Source organism: Limulus polyphemus, unplaced genomic scaffold, assembly GCF_000517525.1.
Source record: "Limulus polyphemus unplaced genomic scaffold, Limulus_polyphemus-2.1.2 Scaffold817, whole genome shotgun sequence".
Lineage (NCBI taxonomy): Eukaryota > Metazoa > Arthropoda > Merostomata > Xiphosura > Limulidae > Limulus > Limulus polyphemus.
In genome coordinates, this window is record NW_013666427.1 from 194,378 (window position 1) to 211,203 (window position 16,826).

The window sequence follows — 16,826 nt, forward strand, 5'->3', positions numbered from 1 at the left end:
CACATTAACCACACTAATCGAGGGATTCCTGTTTTGCATTAAGTTATTATTCCATTTAAAAAATATATCATGTATTTTATTTTGTTTTGGATGTTTGTTGTTGTTGAAGCACCTCTTTTCCCTACTGGATCTCTTAATTATAGCATCAGACATGCACCTGGATGAAAATATAATTTCTGATCAATACGTTTTAGAACTAAACCCATAAAGGTAGGGGAGGGGGCTGTCTGAGCTAGCAAAAACTTTCAATTTATGGATGCTCTGTGGTGTTATCTGGGCATATTTTGAGGCCTAATTGGGAGTTTATTTAAGAGTATGGAAGATAAAAAAAACACTCACAAAACAGCAAAATAATATATACATTCAATTATGCTTTTTATCTGTTCCAAGGGAACTATGTAAAGATACCATGACTGACTTAGTTTCTTCTTTTTTTTGACAGCGAGTACCATCAGTAATCACCATCTGCTTAGACCTTCCTGGCATAACTTAATGTTACTCAATATCTTGTTCAATACCAGGATACACAGATTATTTAGGTCTAAATCACTGACACTAGAGCTAACTTTAGAAATTAGATGCATCTGATAGGCTTATGCCTAAAGATGTACAGTAAACTTACAGTATGATGCATTGCCAATACTAGCAATATGCTATGCAGCATTCTGCCTAAGACTGCAGTGGATCCAGATCTTACAAAGAAACATTTACTCTCATACATTATGATCTTTTGTATATATATGTCTCTTTCTAATGAAGTCACCCAGGACACTTTCAATGTGATCACCATTACATTGTTATTTAGGCAATATTTTGTTGATATCGATAACAAATATCTCTCAAGCTAAGCCCAATTCCATTTGTTCTTCACTGATACATCTATTTTCAGCACTGTGTTTATATCCTTCCTCACAACAACCTTGACTGGCATGCAGGAGGTTCATTGTCAGTATTTAAATTGCCGATCGGTTTGTGCACTCAAGCATCTAAAAGTTAATCTTTGCACCAATGAACCAGGTTTGCAGATTTGGAAGAACAACAATGGCATCAGTTTGCGAAACCATCACATGACAAACACTTCAGGCATTCTAGCAACTAGTGGTGAAAACACCCCCCCATGGACAGAAACAGCCAACTGGTCACCAGAATGTACTCCTGGTTGTGAAGTGTGTTCAAAATCTTTATAAGCCCATCATCATAATTACACAAAGATACACAGTGTAAATGAAGGGAGAAGGATATATTTATAAGCAAAACACACGTCTAACATTAACTGAACAGCAGAACTGTTAGAATGACTATACATTCTATACAAAATATACTTTGCAGTATTCCATGAAATCATGGAAAAATATCATGTCTGTTGAAAAGACACTCATCAATATCAAGGTAGGAGTGTGCAAGTGTAGATAACTGGAAGATTAGATTTAGTGAAAGAACACAGTTGTAATACTCCAGAAATAGGGATTGAGTTTTAAATTACAAGGAAAAATACCTTTAAACTCGGAAAAGTTCATATGATGACTATCAGTAACTGTATTTTCATAGATTGTTTTGTGGAGTTAAGTTTATGAGACATGCTATTTTGGACAGTAAATATTACTTAGTATTTTTCATTTTTAGTTATGTATTGTGCATTATGATTACATATTTATATTAGGTTGTGCTAAGGATAACAGGGTTTATGGAATTTATGTTTAATTCTGAATGCTTAGTACCTGTATGATAGTACTGTGTGCAACTTTTTTAAAAATTATTGCATGTTGTTAATAAATGCAAATTAATCTGTTATAAGTTTGGAGGTTAATTTATTTTGTTATAAACTACTAGCAAATAAAATGGTATGACAATTTAAACACAAATGGTTAATTAAGTAATTTATGTTTGTTAGCTTTGTTGGTGTACAAACACAACTAGTGCAAAAACTGATCATTCCAAATGGTGTATCACTAGTTTGGGGAGGTTTGATTGAAAAAGTGTCTTTGAGAAGGGACAAACGCAGAAGATTTGGTGTGAAGACAAGTGGTGTACATCACACTGCAGAGACTACATGGCTCCTATCTTTTGACAATATGTCTAAAGAAACATAGAAAAAGTACACACCAAGTAGACTTTTGACAACGTGAAGTATTCAGTGTGTTAGAAATGCTGTATGAACTAGTACTGTTAGTGCCAAGGAAAAATACAGTTATAGTTGTAGAGCTACATGACATATTGTGAGAATTATTTTCCTTATGTTTGAGCATGTGTTAGTGTTTCATTCTGCATATTAGCAAACCTAATATGGACATTGAGTAGATACACTATCTATTTGAATTGTTCCTTTAGGCAAACCATATACATGTCCAAATTTATCATAAGATCCACACACACAAAAATTAATTGTTTTGACCCACACAAAAGCAAGGTGTTGTGCTATGTTTAAAGCTAATACAAAAGCAAGGTGTTGTGCTATGTTTAAAGCTAATACAAAATACTGATACATGTAAAACTTATTTTCTGTGATACTGTATTGTATTAAAAAAACAAACTCTATAATTTAGTTGTAATTGCCCATTGTATGTAGCTGTATATATCTGTATATCACCAATATATCTGTATTACACGCTTTTCTACAAATTATTTCCAACAATGTGTATTAAGAAAAAGCCATGTGCAAGATCACACCTACTGCTAAGCTGTTTCACTATCCTTTTTTATACATTCCATTAAAATATTGTAATGGAAATTTGACATGAACCATGTTATAAAGTCATTAATTTTTCTAACAAGTACTGATTTAAGCACAAAGCTTCACACTTGACTATCTATATTGTGCCCAATGCTGGGGTCCTGAGAAGTAATAAAAGGAAGTTTACAGTTGATTTGTATGTATTTTTCACAAAAGTGTTAACAATGGCAAATTGATTTATGTGTTTGTAGCATTTGCCTATTTACTTTTATATTAATACAATTTCCACTATTACTATTACTAAGAAGTTTATACATCTTGAGGCTTTAGAACAATGACTTAAACATTATTTGAGAAAACATTCCTCATACATCAGGTTTTGTTGAAGTTTTAGAATTTACTTTCTGATGAGTAATAATGATTTCTAAGGTTTAACTCACTATAAACTAAACAGTTTACTTGATTTACAACTTCTACTCAGCCCAAATAGTAATAATATGCACTTAATTAATCCCTTCACTTTGTTTTAATATGTTTATCATCTTTAATCATATTTAACCACAGACAGCAAATACATGCTGCTAGGCTGTTAAGTAATTATTGACAGAACTAATAAACACTTGATTATCCTTTTTCTGATGACTCTTGATATGTTTGACAAACATAATAATTACAAAAAGCACAGCAAATTTGAATTTACATTCCAGATTTTGATGTACCAACTTAAAGTTATAGTATGAATATACATTCACATTTGAACAAATGGTTTTCACTCTCTCTAAAATGCTATATGTATAAAAACATAAAAGGTTTGAATATCATATAACAATGTTGAAATTTGTTAAAACTAAAAAGTCTGCTTAAATGTGACATTTGTCTTTGAGTTTATGCTGAAATCAATCCATCTACCACTTCTTGACCAATAATGTATGTATTATTTGTGGAGATTAACAAACAATTGTTAAACTACTATGAAAAGAAACCACCACTCAGTTCAACAGTTCCTTTTATCTAATCTAAGAGGAAGTTTTGTTTCCACAAAAAATAACTAGAGTTCCAAGAAAACTATATACACTTAATTATTTCAAATTTTTTTAATGTTACTGTCACTCAGCAGGTTCAAATGTATAATGTTTCACTCCAGGACCAGGATACTGTTTAGGCATCTGGAAAAATAAAACAACTTTAGAACAATAATAAAAAATAACAGCTTTCAAAGATGCACATAGTACTTGCAAACCAACACATTATCAACAAATTGAACCAGTTTTATCCACAAATTTTTAATGCCAATATATAACTATATATATAGTTCTAGCAAAATATTTTTTCATTTTACATAATAACATATCAGTTGCACCTTCAACAGGATATATTTGAAAGACAATATCTAAGTTACAGACTTACCACTGGATGGACATAGCTGAAGTTTTCAGCAAGAAGAAACAAACTAGCAAGTACAGTCATGACTCCCAAAAACACCATCAACTGAGTGGCACTGAATTCGAAATACAAAACCTATATCAAAATCCTGCTCCAAGAACATATCTACCTTATCCACTGCAAGATACATTGTTCTACAAACAGTGTTATACACTTTCATTAGATCTAAAAACTTTTTGTAGAACAATGTATCTTGCATTGGATAAGGTAGATATGTTCTTGGAGCATGATTTTTGAGGTCTAATGAAAGTGTATAACACTGTTTGTAGAACAATGTATTTTGCAGTGGATAAGGTAGATATGTTCTTGGAGCATGATTTTCTAGATCTAATGAAAGTGTATAACACTGTTTGTAGAACAATGTATCTTGCAGTGGATAAGGTAGCTATGTTCTTGGAGCATGATTTTTTATACACTTTCATTAAACCTCATTACATTAGATGATATTACATTTCAAGGAGGAATTTCATGTAACAGTAGACAAAAGTTTGATAAAAAAGCAGAGTATAATTTTTCAGTTCATGTACACATTAACTGTACCTTTCACCATAAATTTTTTTCAAATATTCAAAAATTTCATATTTCATACAAAATATGTACATCATAAAAATGAATTTATTAAAAATGTCATTTACTCTATAGGTCATATCTGAATTTATTGGTTGGATTGATATCACTCAGAGCTATATGGGGGTTAAATATGCTAGTCAACAGTACCCACCACCAGCTCTTGGACTACTCTATCAGACAAACAGTGTGATTTAACCATCACTCTTATAATGCATTCACAGCCCCTAAGTGCAGAATGCAATTTTTTTGTGGTAATGTGATGTTAACCATGGAATCTCAGTTCCATAGTCTAATACGTAAACAACCTGGCCATGCTCAGCCCTCCCTATTTGGAAACCAACAACAAAGAATGTAAATGATATTTTCAAAACGAGACTCAAAACTCGAGCACTTTCAAACAGTTGACTATTCTTCTTCCTGAAGAATAGTCAACTATTTGAAAGCGCTCAAGTTTTGGGTCTTGTTTTGAAATTATTACAACTTTTGTAGGTGATCCTGTGTGCTAACTACTTAACCTGTATGTAAGTTATTTCTTCCTTCAAGCATAAAATTATTTCTAACACATATAACAGAAAACAGACATGTAAACAAAAGACATTATTGATTAGAAATGTTAAGGTGACCAAATCTACATTTATGTAATAGCTCATTCTGCAGATTAGGATGTTTAGCAACTACTCAAGCCTTATTGGGTAAAATTTTTTTCATTTATAAATAGAACAATTCTAATTGTATGTAACAAATGGATTTTAAAATAATTAACAAAATCTATATTTTCTTTTAACTTCTTGAAATATGGAAAATGCCTATTATATGTCCTATATATATATTAACAATTCAATATGATAGAACCCCAAAACACCAAGACTGCATGGAACAGAGAATAACACTGTAGACATGTAGTGATGTCATCAACCACAACTTAAGATGGAAATTGTAAGAAAAGACACTTTTGGGCTTTATAGAGATCCACAATTTCTAACATTGATGACAAATATTCTTCTAGTGCTTTTGGCCTCTAAATTTAAATATTAAGTATTAAATGAAAAAAACATGATACTTTTTCTACATACTATTCTTATCAAAGGTTTCCAAACAAAACTTACGTGGAGAAACGAGGCTTAGCATTAATGTTGTACCTATCTTCACCAAGCATGTCAGATATCACATGTAGCTATAAAATAAAAAAATGGCTTTAAGATACTGAAATTTGTTGTACCTATATTAACAACCAACAGTCAATGAAACTATTCAATATCTTTTATAAAAAGGCTCAATTTGAAAATGGTTGGTCTTAGTGACAGATTAGTTTTATTTACACTTTAGTTAATTCAAAGGTTCAACTGTAGTATACATTTTTTTCCCCACAAAGAACTGTCTATAAGTTAAGCAATACTTTGTTTTAAAGATCAATATTTTGCCAGCATAGTGGTTGTTAACTTCTACAATCAGTGTTACAAATGTACAACAATAAGCCAGATCATTAATAATGCACCTACCAACCTCGAAAATGATTATACTGTACAGTTAGCAAAGTATTAAAATTTAACAAGATCTAAAATAAACTGATTTAAAATAATGATGCATAAGTTTTGTTTTCTTACTTTGGTTCCTTTATTATCTTTTTCTTATACTATTTTAGCTCCTACTTTTGTACATGACTAAGTCAAGGTCACGTAACAGTTCATTATTAGCAAAACTAATTTTAACTTTTCCAAATGATAATGGCTACCAGTTGATAATTTTTACTAATCCTTCACTACTATTACTAGCCTTCAGAAAATTGTGCTTGCTTTGGGCCATATTTCAAAACAATTCACTTCTTATTAAGAAAAAAAAAAAATTCAATTTGAAACAACATTCCAAAAATTAACCCTTGACTACTTAGCAGTATTGTACACATTCTTTGCTCAATATCAGAGGGTTCTTGCTTCTATAAACATAATAGGGACTGAATTAACCAAAACAATTTTTACGCGCAAATAAATCAGGTGATGATGACAAAACCTTGTCGAAACATTGTACATTTGCTGTTGTGTTAAACTTACATCAAATTTTTATCTTCATTACAAATTCAAGCCATCTCTAACCATTATTAGTCTCAAAGTGGGTTCCTCATCATCAAATGCCTTCCAGGGAAGATATAAAAAGTGTGTGAGAAGCATCAATGGCAAAAATGTCTGATCATCTTTTCCAAGACATTAGTAACAAAAGAAAATAAGTCTTCAGGGATAGATGATAGAGTGAACACCATGCCATAAATTCAAAAGGAGAATACCTTACTTAAATTCCACTTAAGACAATATATAGAAGCTTGTGGGCAATATAAACAAAATGCTTCAAGAAAAAAATACTGAAAAAATGAAGATGAAGATGCATATGACTTCTATAGCAATGGAAAGTAGCAGAGAGTGCAGCTCTGTAGCCTGCAATAGAAGAAGCAGACAAGCCTCAATCATAAAATAAATAAATAAAAAACCTACCAAACTTTAAAGCCCAATCAGATCCTGCTGAGAAGCTTCACTTGACTGGGAAACCAATTCAGGAGTAACACCAACAAAAACAAAAGATTACAAGAAAAAAGCCCACTGGAAGTAATCAGAAATATTAGGGTGAAGATAAATTTCATGTAAAATAGTTCCATGAGCAAATACATCAAAAGAATATGCAAGCCACACGGCAACAGAAACCAAGTCAGTAAGAGATGTAGCCAGAAAAACACATAAAGCTGATAGCTTCTCTTGATAAAGAATCATGAGAACAATAGGTTATAGCCAATAACTAGGCTGAGGAAGAAGAGTGAAAAATGAGCCTAATCAAGACACAAATATGAATATATTGGCATCAATACAGGGTGGAAGACCACATAGAATGAACCTCCAAAAACCAATCAAAGTATCTAAAGTTTGAGTTGCTAAATGAATAGAAGAAGATCCAATTAAATGGTCAGAAAAATGAGAAATGTGTAGCAAAAAATATAAATGAGAATTGCCTCTATTTCTAAAAGCATTAGCTATAACCTGAATGCCAAGAGAAGGAGGAAGAAATAAGGATTCCAAATTTGCATCCCCTAACAAAATGCTAGATCCCTCAGGCTTAAAAAAAAACAAGTTCAACATTCAAAATGTTACATATCTGTTAAGAAAGAAAACACATCCAGCAGAAGCTTCATCAGAATTAAAGGATTGGCTGGTAAATCCTGCTTCTCAGAAAGAAGGTTGTTCATGAATAGAAGAAATAGGGTATTGATCCATATTACTGGCATCCAAAAAACCCTGATACTCGCTAAGGACACCCCCAAAAGACTCAGCATGAATGGCCCAAAGTTATAATTTTCCAATACTGAAAATGTATTTTCGATAAGTATTTACCTCTTCTCACAGATACCACTATTCTCATTCAGTGCTGCCCTCTAAGTCAACTACAATTGAAAACCCAGCCACCAGGAACCAACATCCATGTGGAGGTAGGAAAGAAGATCATACCATCAGCAAGTTAACTACAATCCAAAACCCAGCCACTCAGAACTGACATCCATATGGGAGTAGAAAAGAGGATCATACTGGCATCAAGTCAACTACAATCCAAGACCCAGAACTGGGAACCAACATCAATGTGAGGGTAGGAAACAGGATCGTACCCTTGGCAAGTCAACTAAAATCCAAAACCCCGCCCACCGGGAGCCGATATACATGTGAGGATAGGAAAGAGGATCATATCATCCTCACCTCAAGTTCAGCATACCGGAGGAAGATATCATACCCCCAATCTGTGAACAGGGCACATGATAAAAAGTTATACCAATCTGACATCCGGACAATCATAAAGAGAAGGATGTCCCTATATAGTGAAATATCTCACTCAAAGTCAATCAGACAGGAACCATCCCCAGTGCATTAACATCCTTGGTATATGGAAATGCTTGTGGGAAAGTGCAAGAGGAAGGACCATAAAAATCAGCATGTTCATTCAATGTGACCCACAACAAGGTTGCAGTGAACACGAGTCCAAATGGGTAAGAGAACTGAGACACCCGTAATACATGTATGTGGACTTATGTTGATTGGTCCAGCTCTGAATCCAAAACACAGCCACCGGAAACCAACATGCATGTGGGAGTAGGATGAGGGATCCCAATTGAAGGGGTGAAGTGCAATTTTTGACATCTTACTCCAAAGCTACAACATCCCCTCAGATAAACCCATTCAGAGATGGAACATGAGATCGGAGGACATATCATCTACACCAGCAGAACACCACCGCCTTACGCTCAACTGAATGGATTCCGTATTGTTGGTGTTGTATATATTGATTACATTCAGGAAAATGCCTCCATGGTCCACCACCCCAGTGACTTGGGAGTGGAAAGCAGTAAGGACTCTCAAACTCCACTTGAAGAAAAAAGGGGGAGAATACACAGTGGAGAGTCCGGAGGAATGCCAACACCAGGGGACAATGAAATGGGTAACCATAAAAACCTTATTTTGAAAAGCAGACATATGTATGAAGTAAATATATCATGAGGGAAAAACCTATGAGCAACCTTGTGGAACATCCCATCTCAAGTGTGTGTTAATGGCATGTAAATAAAGTATCTTATAATAGCATCATGGCCATACAGTATGATTTGTGATGCATTAGGTATACCTGGACAGGCAACACTTGCCACAGAGTGGAATCTTAACAGTAAAAAAAGAAAGAAAGTATATAAAAAAGATAACTTACCCAGTCACAGTCTTACCAAAGTTTAAAGGATGGCCACAGGCAGAAAACAGTTCCCAATGAGGAAGAAACAGCCACCTGATACAAACAGTGGGAAATAAACATATGAGGAGTAGCCCACATGATCGCTTGAAGAATTTCCTTCAAAAGATAAAGGAGGTGAGACTCCAGGGAAAAGGTAAGGGCTTGATCTGATGTGACAACAATTGGAACAGATTTCGGGAAGGAGAAGACAAGGAGGAATAAACCAACTGAATCAAAAAGTGAACCCAATTGGTAAGTGTTGAAGAAGAAAGGAAACACAAACAGAGTAATGTTGCCAGGGATTGGAAAGGCAGGAACGAGAGCCACAGAAGAAAGCCTTCCAGGAAATGTAACAACAAAGAGCACATACTGGACACAGAAGCCTATCCAGATCAGACCAGTAATAAAGGTGGGAGATGGAAGGAAACGAAATTGGTGAGAAGGAAGAATTACCTTCACAATCTGCCAAAGTCTGGGGAAGGAAAAATCGATCCAAGTAAAGGAGAACACATGTGGAATGGAAGTAAAATAAAAGAGTGAAAAACCAAAGTGACATCTCAATCTGGAATGATCGTTAGACAAGGTGGTCTACAAATCTGGAAGGAATGCAACAACATGGAGAGGGTAAAGTAGGTAAACACAAGATGGTACCAGGAAAAACAGAAGGTGTGTAATAAGGCTGCTCAATATTCAATGATGGATGAGACCAAAGTGCTAGGATTGAATAGCCAAATGAGGAAATTGGTATTAAGAGGAATGGTGGGTCGAGAAGGGGAAAACTTCCATGCAATGACCAATGTTGGAATATGTTCCATGGATGTTCATAATCTGTCATTGAGGAAGAGTGAATGGAACAAGTCAAAAAGGGAGCAACCCACCAAGACAATCTAAATTACCTCACCAAGGTCCTGATAAATGCCAGGTGTGAAGAGGGAAGGTAGGAAGGGCAGGATGAAATACTGTTGACCGAGGTTTATGTGGAAGGGATGGAGTGAGAGGAAGTGGCAAAAGAGGGGCAGTACAGAGTTCAAGTAGATGAGGAAACCATTGTTGTGCCGGAGAGTAAAGAGCAATCAGAAAAACCAAACATGGAGTGGCATGGATGATTGAAGTATAACTTCAGAATCCAACCCACTTGAACAGCGTCTGACAAAAGGAAATGAGTGTGATGTGAAACCTCCATGTTGGATTGAGTTAACAGAAGCCAGTTGTCCATGTAGTGGTGTAAGCACAACCCCCGTGAGCATGCATAAGTCAAGCAAAAGCCTTGACCACACAATAAAAGACATACAGAGTCGAAGGAAGCCCAAAGGGTAAAGCTCAAAACAGGTACACAACTCTGTGAAGGACAAACTGTACATAGCATCTGCACTTATGAGAAATAAGAATGTGTAGATAGACATACTGGACATCAACCTTGGTCATCCACAATCTCAGAGAGAAAAACCCACCTTAGTGTGAGAAAGGACCCTATTGTAAAATAGGGAAGATACAGAAATTGATTGAGGTGGGACAGGTCGATCACAGGATGCCAGTCCCTGTTTTTCTTGGGTACCACAAACAACCTGAGGAAGGATGGGTAACGGGCTCGTTGGCTCTCTGTGATACCACCTCTGACAGACATTGACTGGTAATAGGAAACGATGAGACCTGCATTAGTTCAGGTTCAGATAAATGAGCAAAGGGTCAAATGTTGCCTCACCAATTCCACACATGATACCAAAGTGTCAGGAATATTCCCAAAAATGAACTGTTAGAGGAAAGGAGATATCTGAAAATCCCCAAGGTAAGTAGACAGTAAATGAACCTGGGACAAGACAGCATCCCTCCCCAGAAGGTCCCTGCAGCAAAGAAACCACATGTGGAGAGAGAGAAGGCCAAGGAGGACAATAGCACCTACTTAGAGGGAATCAAGGAGAAGGTATACCCCCAAAAATCCTTCAGTAGGTCAGTGGAGTGCCTCAGACAGGATAGTTAGGGTACAATGAACCACATGGAAAATGATAGAGTGGAGAATTATGGGTGACACATGTTCTGCAATGTGTAAAGGACATTTGGAAATTTTGAGTCACATATTTTGATGACACCATGAGTTCATACTCAACAAGGAAAGGCTTTCAGTATTTCAGAGTTAAGTCTAACTGCTTTGAACATGGCTTTCCAATCAGGCAGTTATGTGTACATAAATAGTGAAGTTAGTAATATTTGTAACTTGCACTGTAACAATTATATAATTCTCCAACTCACAAAAGGATAGTTATATATATATATATATATACATACACATATGAAATTAATATGTGAACTAGACGTAACAGATGCGCTTCTGTCATTTTATTCTTCTTTTATGTTTATTAAAATGAGTAAATTTGCTTATCAATAACAAACATTCTTATTAAAAATTTAGGAAATGCTCTTACAGGTTCACCATAGTTTTTCTTTAAAACTGGAAAGTCCCAAGCATAATAAGGATCTCTTGCTTCACCAGAAATAGGTGGAAGTTTGGGATAGTCACCATACCCATCTCCATCATCAGGATATGGTACATAGTCTTCAGGAATTAAACCATACTTCTTTGCTGCAGCAGCTCGTTCTTCAGGAGTCTTAGGATAGGGCCCTGGCTTCCAGTCCTTGTTCCATGCTGGTAATACAAATTCAAACTATCAAACTTAAGATAATGATATTTTATTAAGAGAACCACATGAATAAATACTTTGTTGTTATTGATATGGGCTGATTGAAAAGTGGTTTGAGGAATCTGATATATTTTCTCATTTCCCCCTCAGAATGCAATATAAGTGACAGCATGAGAAATAGAAAGAATCTGGAATCAAGTCCATCCCTAATGCAAACAGTAGAACAGAGATCTTAACATCTTTATTATACCATATCATTATAATTTTAGTTAACTTTTACAAACTCTATGTCTAAATATGTCCAAAAAATGCCTCAAAAAGTTAGAACATCACACCTTTGAACTTAAAGAAATGACTCAATACAGTTTATTCACTTGAAAAACTTTAACATAATATCATTTCCATGTATATTACCCTAAGTTTAATACACACCATTACGAATTGCCATAGTACTATTGACAGTTTATGTATTATAAAATCAAATCACTCAAAAGGTTTTTAACTTGTTGTGTGCATGTCCTATATTTCACTTGCAAACCTCTCATACACTGACAATACATTACATGTGGCCATGTGGTGATGATAGTAGAAATGCAAAAAATAATCCACAGATCATTTTTGTAAGGTATGTTATACATATACATTTTACTATATAGTTGTCAGAAACATTAAACAACCTTGTGGTAATGGCTAAAGATGGGTATATAATTAAGCCTGGGATACTTTATTTGAATGTTTAAGCAGTTTTTGTAACATTTAATCAGTGCTGACTCATTCTTGAAAAAAGTATGTTTTAGGTATCTTAATATAAAATGGATTACTATTTATTGCATTGATTTTTGAAAATCAACCAAATGTCCTCCAGAATGGTGTAGAGCAGAAGAAATCATAAAATCTCTAGTCTGCTGCATATACATGTAATGGAGTTAGCCACTCCCACATTAGTAAGAAAACAAGAAAAAGCAAAGTATATAAAATAACATTTGATAAATTGAGGTCATTTCTCATCTGCACACAAAATTACATTAAAATTAAATGCAGCACTTCAAGGTAAGAGTTCCATATGGCACCCCCACTCAATTTTAAAAAAAATTCATCAAAGTAACATTTATGTATTAATAAATCATATTAATAGTATGATCTGATAATTTTGATACATTATTATACCACTTACTTCATTAATTAGATGTACAATCTTCTTGGTGATAAACTTTACAAATGTCTTGTATAAAGGCATCAAAAAGGCTACTTTTATCAGAATATAATGTTCTCCACATGTATTCACACAAATGCTTGTCAAAGCCATGCCCCAATTTTTCTAATATGCCCCTTAAAATAAACTCTTTTCAGAATATTTTTTATCCAGGCAATTCTACAATTTTTGGGTGGGGATGCCATATGGAACTCTTTCCCACTTCAAATATATATATATATATATATATATAGACCTATCCAACCAAAATTAAAAAGAATTCATAAAATGTCAGTCTACATGAAGGCTTTCACAGCTTAAATATATTATCTGTAATATTCAAGCTCATATCTCCAACCTTTTCATTCCTTCACTCAAATAGGTCAAACAAAAGAAGAGTATTAAAACTTTTAACGATTTAAAACATGTGAACTGAGTTTGTTTTTTTATATGTATGCCCCAGAGAAAAAAAGTCCAAAACTTTTAGTCTAAATATTAGTTTAGTAACTTCTCTCTGTACTCAATTAAACACATCAAAATTCTTCAAGGAGACTAAAATTGCACTCAGTACTCTTTAAGACAACTTGGTTTTACAAAAGATTACATTAAATATTAGAAGTCAACTGTTAAAGAAAAACTAAAATAAACCTTTTTAGTACAATTTTTTGTTTAGATACACTAGTAACCTACATGTTGTGCTAATCATTTTCTAAACATTGATTCAAACATGATGCTTTTAAATCAATGATTTTATATTGAATTCAGGATCCAGTTTAAGATTACTGGATTCTAAGTTTAACTAACTTGTGAGGTGGTATTCAGTTTTTTTTTAATTACGATGTTCAAATCTACATACCTTTTCCCTCTATTCTTTTGTTGATCTTTCTCCTGTGTTCATGTATAAATGCCAACTCACACTTCATACAAGTAACACTATTTTACTAGGAGATAAAATGACTGGACTAGGTGGCAACAATATTTGTTGTAGTAGTTGTATATAAGTTAATGTGTCATCTATGTAAATAACATGTACGGTTAATAACATGTTTTGTCAAGAGACAACAACTGTTCCATGCTAAATTATAATCTCGTTACATGGTAGCACAAAAACTATTAAAATAAAAACTGAACTGAACAATATGTCTGGCACTAAAGAACATATAGAATAGCACAAATACTGCTTGAAACTTAGTTGGAAGCACTGAGAGTTGTAAATATCCAGACAGTTTGTAAGTATTGTATCGTGAAAAGTAGGGGGTTTCAGTGATACTTAAATAATGAAAATAATAAAAAATGCACATGCAATTGGATTCCACAGTCACAAATTAGTATATTTGCACTGCAAGTTAAATTATTTAGTTCATAATTAATGAAAAACAATTACAAATTGACCTTTCGCTCCACACTACCTTCTCATTGGAACAATGTTAACAAGATGTCAGTGATTTATTGTTTTATCTGGTAGCCTGATACTGTGTGACACTGTCAACTGAAGATAAAATGTAGTCCTATTAACATCCATCCATTTCAAACTCATACAGGTGTATTCATATTATATGGATAAATAAAATGAAAATTATCAATAACCAAATGTTAATAATGAAGTAAGAGCTTACCTATGAAAACATAGGTGAGATTTTATAATCAAATTGGTTGTAAACTTGAAATACCATGATTAACAGGTATGTATCAGTAGTAACCTCTACCCATTCTACATCATGTCATGAAGTAATTGATACATCATTCATAACCACATCCTACAATATGATGTTGTGCAAACTATTTTCAGGACAACATACTGTGCTTTTGACTGACAATATGATGTAAAGCAACATACACGCTATTTACAATCCTTATTTATCATTTATTGACATGCTGTCTGTTTGAATTGGGCAGACATATCTATGTATCGGATTATTCATTTTGTATTCCACAACACCAAGTTCATTGTATACCCTTGTTTCTATCAATTCAATGACAAAAAAAGAATTGTAAATGGTTTTAAAGTTTTATTTGTGTGTTTTCAAATAGTAAATGCTTCTGGATCCAATGAAACCAGCCAGATTAAAGTAAAACATGAAAAAGCTATTGTTTGATGTATCACTGATCCTTATTGGTCCAGCCAATTCGAGCAGACACCCTGGTTTCAGTTTTAACATTCACTCATTGACAAATGGTGGACAAGGATTTCAGTGATCTTCTAAATATTTTTTAAAAGCTGATTTCAGACTAGTGGGAGCATGTTTGCCTTGAAATAAATCAAGCAAATTCCATGTGTACTAGTGCTATAGACACTTTCCATTTGTTGTTTGGTGCAAAATAATTATTATTTTATTTATACGAGATTTATATATTCAAATGGCAATTTCATATTCACACACTTCCATGGCCAGGAACTATAATTCTCTGTTATCTTGTACAATTTGTAGTACAAGTTGTATCAAAATTACATTACTGATTCAAAAATTCTTTGAAATTTTATAAACGTTCTTTGTAAAAGTCCAGGCCCAGCATTTTGAAATGTAAGTGTATTTGTTTCACTCTTGAAGTCCAAATAAATATTTTTTTGGTGTTTTAGGAATCCTGGTATTAATTAACTTTAAATCCGAGAAAGCTTCCTATTTAAATAGTTAGAGTAAAACTAAAAATTAACCTAATAGTAGTAATGAGTATAGCTAACTAAATATACTTCTCAGACGTTCTTACTTGCAAGTTATATTATAATCTCATTGTTGGCTCATTATTAACATTAACTACATCTACACAATATTAATTACAACTAACCTGCAATATCTGTTACTGTACTACTACTACTTAGTCTACTAGTACTAGTATTATTATTAATACTACCTCTAGCAGTTGTACTACAGACTATAGTCTATACTACATATATAGTAATAGTTAATACTAATAGTAACAGCATTACTATAGCTACAACGAGACTATAACTTTTCCTTCATGTAACATATGAAAGCATACAAAGATTAAAATCAGGTAACCCATTCAATTACATTTTTCTGTTATTACTTACCAGCTACGTTACGAGAACACCCCAAAAGCAATGCATTTTTATTGACCTTCAAAACAAGTTTTCTTAAAACCCCAATCCCAATTACATACGCCATGTTTGTTATCGCTACCTGGCGATTAATAACAAAAGTTATAATTGACCCCCTACATTATAATATATGATTTTAATTATAATCTATGTTTTTAGTCTCAGAAATATAAATTTTAAAGTTTCGTGCTTACTATCGGTGAAATAATAATGAAATCATTAGAAAGTGTTTCACACTTTAATTATTTTTACAGAAGTCAATCACTAACTTTTTAACTATTTATCTCAATAACATATTCTCAGTCATTTTATTACTCTAGAAGAAATACTTTTCTCTATTCCTTGTTGATAAGCGCAAAGCTACATAACAATTTATTTATACTCTTCTCAGCGCGGATATCGAAATCGGAATTTTAGTGTAATAAGCCCTCAAACTTTCCGCTGCGTGTTGGTTATTTGAGACAGAAACTTCAAATACTGGGTTTAGTAAAAAAAAAAAAAATGTTTAAA

At 33.5% G+C, this 16,826-nt stretch overlaps 1 protein-coding gene across 1 annotated transcript; it reads right to left on the reverse strand.

Moving 5' to 3' along the window:
- Window positions 1-3,664: 3,664 nt before the first annotated feature.
- LOC106460695 (NADH dehydrogenase [ubiquinone] 1 beta subcomplex subunit 8, mitochondrial-like) lies at window positions 3,665-16,403 on the reverse strand. Its single transcript, XM_013920428.2, has 5 exons — window positions 16,290-16,403; window positions 11,851-12,071; window positions 5,791-5,858; window positions 4,079-4,169; window positions 3,665-3,837 (listed from the first exon to the last, which is right to left on the reverse strand). Exons 1-5 carry the CDS (start codon window positions 16,381-16,383, stop codon window positions 3,778-3,780), a joined length of 534 nt encoding a protein of 177 aa, XP_013775882.1. The 5' UTR covers window positions 16,384-16,403; the 3' UTR covers window positions 3,665-3,777.
- Window positions 16,404-16,826: the final 423 nt, after the last annotated feature.

Excerpts from the sequence above, each read along its gene's own strand:
- LOC106460695 (XM_013920428.2), bottom strand. The coding sequence starts at position 16,383 with ATGGCGTATGTAATTGGGATTGGGGTTTTAAGAAAACTTGTTTTGAAG. Across the intron at positions 12,072-16,289 it reads GTGTTCTCGTAACGTAGCTG|CATGGAACAAGGACTGGAAG; the intron begins GTAAGTAATAAC and ends TTGTATTACCAG. Across the intron at positions 3,838-4,078 it reads TCAGCTATGTCCATCCAGTG|ATGCCTAAACAGTATCCTGG; the intron begins GTAAGTCTGTAA and ends TTATTTTTCCAG.